The 12117-nt window shown below is 37.8% G+C and overlaps 2 protein-coding genes across 2 annotated transcripts in view; one reads left to right on the top strand and one right to left on the bottom strand.

The window, feature by feature from the left end:
• Window positions 1-279: 279 nt before the first annotated feature.
• LOC146469418 (uncharacterized) lies at window positions 280-5965 on the top strand. Its single transcript, XM_085123448.1, has 7 exons — window positions 280-810; window positions 1653-1747; window positions 1918-2077; window positions 2617-2680; window positions 3095-3348; window positions 4817-4982; window positions 5789-5965. Exons 1-7 carry the CDS (start codon window positions 298-300, stop codon window positions 5959-5961), a joined length of 1425 nt encoding a protein of 474 aa, XP_084979574.1. The 5' UTR covers window positions 280-297; the 3' UTR covers window positions 5962-5965.
• A 46-nt stretch (window positions 5966-6011) lies between these two features.
• LOC146469417 (excitatory amino acid transporter 3-like) overlaps window positions 6012-12117 on the bottom strand; it is a 13882-nt gene continuing 7776 nt past the window's right edge. Inside the window, exons 3-7 of the mRNA XM_085123444.1 lie at window positions 11821-12117; window positions 9008-9241; window positions 8469-8663; window positions 7405-7536; window positions 6012-7296 (exon numbers count right to left, since the gene is read on the bottom strand). The exon at window positions 11821-12117 is cut by the window's right edge and continues 35 nt beyond it. Of these exons, the coding sequence (XP_084979570.1) occupies window positions 7125-7296; window positions 7405-7536; window positions 8469-8663; window positions 9008-9241; window positions 11821-12117 (1030 nt within the window). The 3' untranslated portion in view covers window positions 6012-7124. The remainder of the gene's footprint in view (window positions 7297-7404; window positions 7537-8468; window positions 8664-9007; window positions 9242-11820) is intronic.

Raw genomic sequence — 12117 nt, 5'->3', positions numbered from 1 at the left:
TTGGTGGAACAAAAGTCCCAATACCTCGGTAAAAAGATGAAACAAAACCAAACGAAACAAACTAACCACCGTGAATGGATCGTAATTCAAAATTGCTTTTTCCTTAAAATAAATCAAATTTTCTGTTCCAAAATCTACAGTTAATGATTAGCTCAGCGAATGCAACCTGATTTCTGGAGTCAGCTATCGTTTACTTTCTATCTGTACTCTTAGCAGATAATTTTTATTAATGAATTCCAAATTTTCTGCAGCCTTCCGTTTACTTCTTCTGCAGATAAAGTACGTTATTGCAACGGCATGCATCTAAAAGTTATACTTCCGTTGATGAACCTTGCGTATATTCTCCATGCTCAGCAAAACCGAACTATGTTGGAAAAAGTCAAGAACAACGTTAAAATTGCGTGGATGGAAAAACCGCCATACACAATTAAATTAAACGGGTCGAGTACTGGCAAGCCAAACGGTCTGCTTAGAAAGACCATTTGGCATTTTCTTGAATTAGGATGTGGTCGCTATGACGTGCACATTGAAGATGTTGAAGTAAACAACATGGCCGCTGTCAAAAGTCTTGTCCACGAAGGTAAAGCCCACATTGGATTACCATTTTTCAAGGATAATTTTGGAAATTATGAGGGGTACGAGGGCTTGATGGTAATGCCAGTGTTGGAACATCCGGGACTGAAGTTTATCAGTACGCACCAAGATCCCAACGGCCTGCTTACTATCTTAAAAGCTGTGGTCCATTGCTGGCCTCTGCTCGTCGTTACCATGCTCCTAACGGCCATTGCTGGTGTTATAGTCTGGGCTCTGGTAAGGTTTTATTTCTTTCTATGCTACTTGCTTGGTCAAAAATTAGAATTTGCTTCCGGAGTTAGTTACTAGGTTATGCTATAAAGTATTCCAATTCGCCAAAAAACAATGTTTAAACTTAATGGCTCTTAGCAAAATCATTTGGCAAAAGCAAAGTTTTGGGTGCCCTATCTCATTTTTGCAAAATGTCGTTTAAAATACTTTGGTAAAAAATCAGAAGTTTATCGTATCGTCTATCTCGACCGGGAAAGGCGGCGGATTCTGCTCGCGGCGGCTTTAAACGTGAATAACTTTTTAGTATTTAAGCAAACAGCATAAAAGTTTAGGACTTTTTAAAAATTTATCTGGGAAAAATTTGATGTAGTCGATTAGTGTTTATTGACTTTGATGTTACAATGGCAACCAATTTTTGACAGACAGTTTTCCAGAAAATGTAAAATCACTTTTTAAAATGAAGAAAAATTACTTTTCTATTATAACTTTCGTGGTTCTGATTATTTTCATTCGATTTTGGCGCTTTCCTGAAGTTTTGGGGAAATCCAGAAATCCAAGATGGCCACCATTTCATTACGTAATTACCACGCCACATGACGCCATCATTTCCCGTTGCTGACCTCAAAAGAAACATCTTTGGACATACTCTCTAGCCTCCAAGGCTTATTTCATAGCTTTTATACTTGCAAGGTTTTGGGGGAGGCAGAATCCGCCGCGATCCCCGGTCGAGATAGACGATACGATAAACTTCTGTTTTTTTACAAAAAAAGCTCGGTCTAGATAAGGTTAAGAAGCTCTATTTATTAAACCTTGACAGCGCAGAAAAACTTTTTTTTTTTTTCCTGCAGGAATCTCGCTGGAATCACGAGGAGTTTCCCAGGTCATTTTTACAAGGATCATGGGCAGGGTTTTGGTGGTCGTTTGTTTCCATGACTACAGTAGGGTACGTCATTTAATGCGAAGTTAAGCGCCAAGATAAAAAATGAAATGAATGAAACCCGTAATGTCAACTCCGAATGCATGTGCTAAGTAAACATCTGTTTTGTTTAGATTTTGATTTAAATTCAGAGCTGTTACACAATGTGCTCAATGTTTTTTTTTTTTTTTTTATAGATACGGTGACAAAACTCCTAAGTCAACTATTGCTCGCGCTGTTTCTGTTGTGTGGATACTGACTGGAGTTACTTGCATGGCCATCTTTGTCGCTCACATAACCTCGGTATTAACATCGCTCAAACTGAACCATGGTGCAGAGACTATTGTTGGCAAAAAGGTAAGGTAGTTCTTCGTAAGAAGGAGAACAAGGGAAAGAACGGAGATTTACTGGCAGTTGCTTAGGGAGACTCAGAAGAGGCATTTCAAGGAAACATCTGATTAACCAGAAATATCCAGAAGTTTTTGACGTCATTAAAATACACAAATTTCAGCTGGTGACTAACATTTTCAGAACAGATATTTCTCAAAAGAAAACGCTTTGACATCTGAGAGCCCGCTTTCTAGTCGTTGCAGAAACTGCCATAACGGATAACATCTAATTTTTTGCAGACCAAAATCAGCCATATGGTTTTTGCTGAAATTTTGTGTTGTTGTTTTTGTTGTTTGTTTGTTTGTTTGCTTGTTTATTAGCAATCTTGTTTATACCTATTGTTCGTATTGTTTTTACTTTTTGTGTATTTTTTGTCAAACGTTTTGTTCCTGCTTTCCTTGAGTTCATGTTTTATCTCTTCCTAATTTCTTATGCCGCTAAAAGTTCGTTTTTCAAGAGAAGAAATAAAATCACTAAAACTTATTTTATATCCTAATGTTTGGCAGGTGGCAGTGTTGAAAAATGAAACGGAATACTTTTGGGCAAAAAAAGAGGGTGCTGTACCAACAGGTAGAGTACATCTAATATCTGCACTGAAGATTTCCTATCTTATCGAGAGCCTTTTCCAATACATTATTGTCTAAAAGGAAAATCTATTCCCCTTGAACTTTCAACAGCCCTTATACTCGCAATCAGATCACATTGTCAATCGGATCCAACTTTCTACAGCATTATGCCTCAGCGAGCATACGCCTAGATTCTGATAAGTTGTGTCATCGCTTATTAGAATTGAAAAAGAACCGTACAACTTGCATATTGACTACGTCCTGAACGTTTCACTTTAATTCCTTATTGTTTACGTATTCATTTGTTTGTCTTCTTAACTAAATTAGCTGTTATGGGTAGACTACTCGGGGGTACCTTGGCCTTTGTCTGCAAAAAGTCCATCCCATACTAACAACATGTTTAATTCATTTTCTCAAGCGTACAACACCATCGAAGAGATTATATCAGCCGTGAAATCAGGAGAAGTGGATGGAATCCTCATGGACCAGTACACAGCTTTTTTTTATGAGTTAGAGTTCGAGGCTGCGACTCTGTGCACTATCATGGAGATGGAAGTGCAAAAAAAAGTCAGCGTCTTATTTGCCAGGGAACTTCAAAACCTTTTTGACTGTTTGACTGTGATTCGTCCATCCATAGACTTAGCTGTACATGATATCACTGCTTCTTACAAGGTAGGTACCACATTTCATATCACAGCATACAAACTAAGTTGGTTTTCAAAATTGTGATCTTATCAATGCGCAGGACACGACATGTGTAACAGATAAAATAACACAGACTGAAAGCTGGCTTGTTGTGATTGGTTAAGTAATTAATTTCTTTCAGAGTAGAACACAGTACATTTTAGTTTTGTCCGCGAGACAAAACTGAAGCGTAATATTAAAAAGAAGCGTTTTTGAGCAACACGACTCTACAGAAAAGCTTTCGTTAGAATGCATATAGCAAGTGATTTTGTATAGAAAGACAACGAGCGAATGAAAATTACATCTTTGACGGAGACGCTTCGTGTAGGAAATTCTCAAAGTACGCGACATTTCTTTCGAGTTCTGCTGTATTTATCGACGACATCACACAAGGTTTTTTTCATCGCTAATGTAAAACTATCCCCATTCGGCATAAAGCCGAAAGTGGAAAGCGAACTACCTGCGGTGCTATTAATCTATACTTTTAACCATTTATATAATTAATTACTTTGCCTCCTTGTGTCTCACGCCAAAGCTGCTTAAATTTAGCTTCTGTTTGTTTCTTCTTTTTCTTTTTATGTATGTTGTAAGTCTTGTCGGCTCTGAGCTAGCGTACAGTACAGCAAGTATAACATTGTTTTGATGGATTACCTACCAGAGAGTCCCTGTTTATCCACTTTAAAGGTAGAGAGTGAGAAAGAAAGACAAGGAGGTTTTATAATTTATTATTCATTTTTATTACCTTTTGAATTTTGCAAGTTTTCACATAACCCGATATTCCGTCAATTTACTTTACGAATTTAACTTAGGAAGCCGGAAAATAGGAGATGGGAAAACACCAACAACGTCTCCATCGGATTAAGTCTAGCATGAGGTTTTGGATGTTATCGGTTGATGCATTTCATCGGCAATGAAAAATCAGAGCTAATCTCTTGACTAGCAATTGATTTCCGCATAGACTAGCATTCGATTTGAGCATTGCATTCATTTCATTTTATTATATTTCTTGATTCATTGAGCGGTTCATTCATGTGATTTCTGCGTTTCATTAAACCATGACCAGGCGATCATCTAGAAACGTAACGATGGAAATATATGCATGAAAATATTTATACATATGAACTACGAATGAGAGATTAAATAGTTAAAAAAGAGTTGCAGTTGAAAGCTAAAAAGAGTTGCAGTTGAAAGCAGTTTAGGTGGTTGCTATAATAATTAAAGTTTATTAAGCGGTCACTTTTTACAATGCAACTTTTAAAGTATGGTAAGTGTTATACGTATGGTATAGTATAGAAAGTAATGTTGGTCTCTGATTTTCTTTTGTTGTTGTTGTTGTTGTTGTTTTCTTTTTTTTTTTTTTTTACAATGTAAAGTCGTTTGGTTTTATTGAAAGTTCCTTAGTTTGTAAGCATGGAGGGATTATTGTTGATACCTTATTCCCCATTGTCTTCAATAGAGCAAGCTACAACATGCTCCGCAAAGCGATTTCTTGTTAACTACGTCGCCAGAGATCTCCAAGGTGATATATGCCTTGTCTGCTGTGTTGACACTCCTGCTAGTATCTGGTCTAGTGTTGGACACCATTAACAAAAAGAGAGTGGCGCAAAAAGAGCATGATCCAGGTTTGCATTTTCTATTGTCAAACTCATTTAAAGTAATTCAGGAAAAAAAAGGGATTCACTACCGCGAAGGAGCTTTGGGAATGTGATCTGCTTAATTATCATAAAATTCGGTGAATTTTTGCTCTCGAATTTCTCCAAGAATTATTAATGGTTTGAAAAGCTATATGAAACACTCGAAAGAGTGTTTAATCTCATTTTCAAACACCTCAAAGTTGGTTAAAAGAAAACTCGGCAGTGCCTCGTTTTTATTAACCCAACTCTGGGTGGTTGGAAATCGAATGGAACTCTCTTCCTCGGGTTTGATATATTACTTGATACCAAACGTCTCGCTTCACTTATCTTTGGGATTCATGGAAAGTGATCACGTAATGACAATTTGGTCCGTAACGATGGATCTTGTAATGGATGAATTTTACTGACTTGCAGCTACCCCAACGAAATGACCACAGTTGGCACTTCTTTGATTGGATATTTCAACTGTGGGTGCTGCAAAGGTTTCTTGAGACCCTTACTAAAATAAGCTACTCAGGGAAAGGGTTGACTCCAATCCTTAGTATGAAAGATAGAGGTTCCGGATCATGGGCTCCGGTAGTGATTCAAGAGCATGGGAATACAAAGAAATAAGCGCCCACAAGATCCAAACCCAAGATCTTCCATACACTAGTCGGATGATCTATCCACTGAACCCAAGACCCAACGTAACACCCTACATATGATGCTCTAACTGAACTAGAGACTAGGATCGAGCTGTTATTTGCTTCCTTTACTTAAATTGACCATGTTTACCAATTTTGATTTGTTCACAGAAGCAGTTAAGTCCCACGAAATGACCAGGGATGCTACTGTTGTCAATATAGACATAAATGAAGGCCAACGACTACTTGCACAACTAAAGGATTATATTGAAAGGTTACAGGAAAAAGCGCAGAATAAACACAAACCAGGGCCTAACGTCGGGGATAACCTTGGATTTTCATAAAACTGCTCGCACTATCACGATGAACGTGATCGAAACAAAAACAAGCGTGTATAGTAAAAGAAAATAAGTTAGTGGCAAAATGGCAATCAACCGAAGCTGTAATTTAATGTACACTCTAACAATAGATGTTTCTTCTGTTCTTCTTCCTCTGTTTCATAATTTTTGTTTAAATAGGGGCAGTGAATACACGGAATTCGAACATGGATATCTTCAATTTAAGTAAGAATCTAAGGTAGCTATAAATGAGCAGGGAATTACTTTACGAGAAGAGGGGCATCTGGATTATCAGAAATGAGACGATGGACTAGCTGTCACCTCTTTGTTTGTTCATTTGTTTGTTTTTTTGTTGATGAGCTGGTTTCATTTGTTTTTTATTGTTTTTCGTTTTCTTTTCTTATAATGTGCACTGCTTTTCTTCATAGTTCTAAAACGCCTTAAACACAGCTTCCGTAAAATGGAAATGTCAAAGATTACCATTTTAAGAAATTTCATAAAAAAGGAGAAGGTCAAACTACAAACATTTAATTTTAATAAGTTACCGGTACATACAGATTTTAAGTTACCTGACGGCATATTTTACATAAACATTAAACACAGAAACCTGGCAAACAATAGGATAAGGATAAGGATGTGGCTAAACAGTGTTCGTAGAAACCCTTTTAGTGATGCAGGTAGACAGTTTTTTCAGCGTACCAAACTACGATTTTCTTCCACACTGAAAAAGGGTTATATACCAGAAACGTCTGTGTTTCTAACCAGTACTGACACTTTTTGATATTTGTTATAATATCAATCTTACCAGTTATACCAAACTACGTGTGTGGTATAAAGCATTAACTTATTCTGAGGTCACTATCCAAGGACAGGACTGGATCGTTTTTTATCATGAGGGTTCAAAGTATGGGGATTCAACACTTGCAAATTATAACAAACTTCTGACTTGAGGTTTTTTAACATGTAAGGAGATAAAAGCTTCCCTGAAGGCCCTGTCACGGCAGTGCCTGACGTCATGATGGTTAAAAACCTTTTTTTTATCAGCAAAGATGTTGATCAGGTTGTTCCCCGTTGAACACTAAAATTAATGCTTGTCAGTACTTGGTCGTTAATACTAAAATCAAATCAAACACAAACTAGAAGTCACAAGTTCCAACCAGTTCCTCCATTCAAACACCAGACGCCATTAATTGAGCGTCAGGTTGGTCATCATCAAGGTACTTCATCTGAGGATTGTTGTTTTCCTCCGGAGTTTCTCTTAGCTCGTGACGGGACAGATGGTCAATAATTCCCGTCCCCATGGCATCCCCAATGACGTTGACAACTGTGATGAAACGGTCCCTAAGAGGAATGTGGACAGTCATATATGTATGTGTTAAAAAATACTGTTTTCAACCAAGGATTAAAATGGAAACAAGACAAAAAGTCTGTCCTATGAAGAACACTTACAAGAGCCAGTCAACGGCAAGGATGAGCCCCAAATCATGCAGCGGTAGACCAACAGACTGTAACACAATGATTGTTGTCATGGCTGACCCAGGAATTCCAGCTGCACCAAACGCTATCAGCACAGACATAACACTAGGGAGGTGAAATAAAACCAATGGCAATTTACTTATTGGAACAGGTCTGCAAACAACCCCTGAATGGAGAAAAGGGAATCATCTGATAAAAAAAAAAAAAATTAAACAAAGCTTCAAAATTTCGTTTCTTCCGTTTCTTCGACGAATCACTTTTAAGCTGGTACTTACATTTTATAATTGCATTATGAAAACGCATTATGTATAAGGAATCCTCCGAATTTCTGACTTCTGTTACTTCTGTTTAGCTCCACAAAGCGCGGTATTTGACTTGAATACAAGACGGCCTCGATGAGCATTTCACAGTCGAAGATACTTTGGTTAGCCGTCACGTATGAAACGAATTTTGTACTCCATTCACCATACCACACTCATGCTGGGTGTTAAGCGAACCGATTATAATTGTTTCACAATCATTTTTTATGTAAGAACTTTTTTTTGCTTCGACAATGGACCTTTAAATCTTGTATTTGTTCTTCTTTAAAGAAAGAATAAGGCATTTACATGTCCCGGGGGACTTAAAAAAGTCTTATACAGGGAGTCTCGGACCCAAGGACCAAATCCCTACCAATTTATATACCAGTTTTGACTCAAAATGTAACCCTTTCATATACCTTCCATAGTAACTGGTTACCCTTTGAAATGCATGCATTCAGAAAAACTGGATCTCTTTTTTTCGGTTGGGCTGTTCAAGATATTTTGAAAGGTCCTTTAATATGCCTAAACGATAGTTTTTCCTACCCTTTTCTATTATTCAGCCCATAAAATCTTTACCCTTTTATAAAACTCCAAACTCGTTAACAGCAAAAGTGTTCGTCTTTCTCTTGTAATCGAGATAAAACTTAACACAAGTAAACAACACGAAGCTTTTTCCAGGGACTTTAGTTACCTTCTATTAACCCCCTCTCAATGTCCCTTACACAATTTACTCACCAGACTGTAGCAATTTTCCCAGGGCTCATATCAATGTCGTTTAACTGGGCAATAAATATAATCACAACAGGTCTGTTCAAGGCTGAGCCGTCCATATTCACTGTAGCGCCCAGCGGTAGCATGTAGCGGCTGATGCGCGAGCTAATCCCATTATTCTCTTCGACACATCGGATTGTTATTGGGAGGGTTGCAACACTGAAGAAAATGAAGGAAAATTGGAAAGAGAACTATGAAATGAAATCGTACATTTTGCACTGTACTACCTAAAATCGATCTTTTTATTTTTATTTATTAATATTATTTGTCTGTTTGTTTTGTTTCTTGCGCGAAAGAAGACACTTCCTACTTCTGGGTCGTTTAGGACAAATCCGCAATGGTAACCATTCTACTGGCTTACTGCTTGCTCAGGGCGTTCCATTTTCCTTTTTTTGTTTTTTTTTGTTTTGTTTTGTGTTTTTCTTTATTCGTTTATTTGTCCAGCTAGTGAGTTTGTTTTGCAAAAAAAAATTGGCATATGGCACTATAGAGTTAGCACTTACCTTGAAGCAATGCTAAATGCTGTCAATACTGCATCACTCAGTCCTTTCATAAATTTATAGGGATTCTTCCTTGTAAAGGCAAAGAATATGATCGGCAGAACAATCAGGGTATGAATGAGAAGTCCCACGGTATCAGTAACAATTAACATGCCGAGTTTTTGCATGGAAACCCAAACGTCATCCATTTCTGCTACTCGTGCAGCAATCAAGCTGCATATTCCAATGGGTGAATACCTGGAGAGGAAAAAAAAGTGTAACTCATCTTTTATGGTATCCCTTTTTGCCCAAACCAGGCTTTGAAGGCTTTTCGCTGATACTTGCAAATCAGATTAGCTCTGGAAGTCGAAGAACACAGTCCAGGGCCCAGTTGCTCAAAGCCCGATTAAGCTAATCCTGGATTAACAAGAATTTTGATTCAAGTTTAACTACTAAACAACAAAGATTTTTCAGAAAGATTTCTGTCCCTCATTTTTTACTTTGACATTTCTTTAGAATTGGCTTAAAATTCCATTTAAAAAACAATTTTAACGAGCGAGCTGAAAACCTCGGTTAACTTTTAATCGTGGATTAGCGTTAATTCGCTTTCCAACAAGCGGGCCCAGGCTAACTTGGTCTTCTTGGGTCAGTACTAGTGTCAGTCTAAGGCGATCTTTATAACTAATTTTAAACTGGACTTTTAAGTCAAAACATTAAGATAAAACATACTGAAAGATTGAGGAAGTTATTAAACAGGGCTTATCCCGACACCCGTTTCGGGAAGGGCTTTGTCATGTTATCTTGTTGTACTATTGATTCGCACCATTCAATGCTTTTGACCAACACCTTAAGGTGGCTTACAACGGTTTCTAGCACTGCCCTTCAGTTATAATTTGATCGATCATTACTACGACTCTTATCAGTGGATAATACAACAATGGTAACAAACAAAAGCTTAAACATCGGCAAACAAGTTATGGGCATTTTTACTTAGTAGGTTTCTATAGCAACGATACAATCTCTCAAAAACAGTCCTTTCTAGCTTTTGGTGAATATAACTGAAAAACGAGCTCAGTGATCCCCATTTTTTTATATTTTCGATTGCAATAAGCATGTCAGGACGCAACGTTTTGGGGTTCAGAGACACCTTCATTTTTTGAAAATTTAAGGCTATGCACAAGATGATACCAACTTGCCTCTGTAGATAAATCCTTTTTAAGGATTCGCACCTTTTTGAAAAACTGTGAACATTATGTTTTATAAGCTTTCGCCTATGTTTCTGTTTATTAATATGAATATTTACTCGTTGGTCGTTGTTGATTAAGGTTACCCGGTACCTTCAGAGGTGTCTTCAGAGGTGTCTCGCGTCCAAGCGATGTAGCGCGTCCGTTTTAAACTGTAGATACCTGAACCCTTATATCAAATTAAAGCTAATATAGAACTGGCTATCCAACTAAACCAAGAATTTTGAAATAAAATAAATTGCCGAATTTTTAGCGCTGTTTTCTCGAATAAATTTTTTTCACTTTGAGGAGCCACTTCAAAGAGTTAAAACGCAAAAGGACTTTGTTCGTTTGCCTTCAAATTTGGACAGTAGCTAGTTTAACGTATAAACAACAAAAACGTGTCTGCGAATTTTTTCTTTCGAAATATTTTTTCTCCGAGAGCGATTTTTGTGCGCTTACTCCACATTTTTTTCATCCTATTTCGAAAATGCTCTATAACTTTTCACTGCGATTGAATATGGCAAAACGCAGACACGTGTTTTTAGCGCTTTGGGTCCGGAAACTGAGGAGCAAATTAAATTAGCAAAAAACAGAATTCACTTTGACTTGTAGCTTTAAAAAGGAGATTCGTGAAAAATTCGACAATTTATTTTATTTAAAAATTCTTGGTATGGTTTGATAGTCAGCTCTATAAGCTTTAACATTTAGGGTACAGTTTAAACTGGACGCGCTACATCGCTTAAACGCGAGACACCTCTGAAGGTATCGGGTAACCTTAAGTCCTCTGTGCATTCCAAACAAGAACTGCGCAGCAGTTCCTTTGTGTAGTGTTTCTGATGGCCTTAAGCCTGGATGCTCCAATTGCAAGAGAAGAACTGACTCTGTAGTGTACGTTAAAGTGCTATGTGAACCCATGAAATTCCTACTGAGCGTTAGCCTTTGTAAGGAATTGGGAGACCGCACGAGATAGAGAAAAATATCTTTGGCCTCGACAGAAATATTGAAACTACAACCTGTGGATTTGATCATATGTTGCTCTACCGACTGAGCTACGAGGCCAGAAGGGAGCAAGTCGTGGGTGATAATGGTTGTAATTGCGACAATGTGAATGTGAAGGGTACAAATGAATGTTCTGCCCCAAGCAATGACACAAATGATGGATCAGAGAATTAACTCTGTAGTGCATTTCAAATTGAACCCATGAAATTTCTACTGAACGTTAGCCCAGGGAAACTCGCACGAGACAAAGATGATCAAATTCGGACGTCGTGGGTTCGATTCACTCCAAGGTCAAAGACATTTGTGACCTCAGTAGGAGTTTTATGGGTTGACTTAGCACTCTAAAGCTGGTGACACAAGGTTCAACATTTGTTCCGCATCAACAAATGTTGTACGAAGTTGAACCGTGTGTCACCAGCTTAACATGCACTTCGGAGTTAATTTTCTGATCCATTATTTATGTCCAACATTCATTTGCTGCAAGAAGAGGAGAGTTGTTATCGGACAGACAGGTTTACAATACAGTGCATGACTTATTAAACCTCGATCAATTTTACTTAACACCAGTGTCTAGTTAATTATAATTGCAAATTACAATGATTATGAACTTACCACATAATTAAAGTGACCAACATCATAACCGCGCCGTTTAACGCCGAGAAGAACGCAACGAGTGGCTTTCCTTTCTCGCCCATCTTCCCAATTACAACACCAAAGACGATGGCAAAAATGGTCAAACCAAGAAGATTCAATCCTTCATCCGATTTTGTACCGGCTGGAACTGTATCAGAGCCATGATAAATCTCTTTGGTTACCATGGAAACGTTTTTCGTGCCGTTGAGAAAGGTTGCAGTTATTTGCTCGCCTGGCCCGAGTGTTAGGTTGGAGCCTGTGATGTTGTAGGTTTCA

This window comes from Pavona decussata, unplaced genomic scaffold (assembly GCF_977016875.1).
Source record: "Pavona decussata unplaced genomic scaffold, jaPavDecu1.1 SCAFFOLD_124, whole genome shotgun sequence".
In the NCBI taxonomy this organism is placed as follows: domain Eukaryota; kingdom Metazoa; phylum Cnidaria; class Anthozoa; order Scleractinia; family Agariciidae; genus Pavona; species Pavona decussata.
The sequence above is the reverse complement of the archived record's forward strand: the minus strand, read 5'-3'. Positions and strand labels throughout refer to the sequence as shown.

What these genes read in the sequence shown, in the direction of transcription:
- LOC146469418 (XM_085123448.1), top strand. Translation starts at nt 298, where the DNA reads ATGCATCTAAAAGTTATACTTCCGTTGATGAACCTTGCGTATATTCTC. An exon ending in AGAGGGTGCTGTACCAACAG is followed by an intron (nt 2,681 to 3,094) that starts GTAGAGTACATC and finishes CATTTTCTCAAG; the next exon opens with CGTACAACACCATCGAAGAG. An exon ending in ATATCACTGCTTCTTACAAG is followed by an intron (nt 3,349 to 4,816) that starts GTAGGTACCACA and finishes TGTCTTCAATAG; the next exon opens with AGCAAGCTACAACATGCTCC.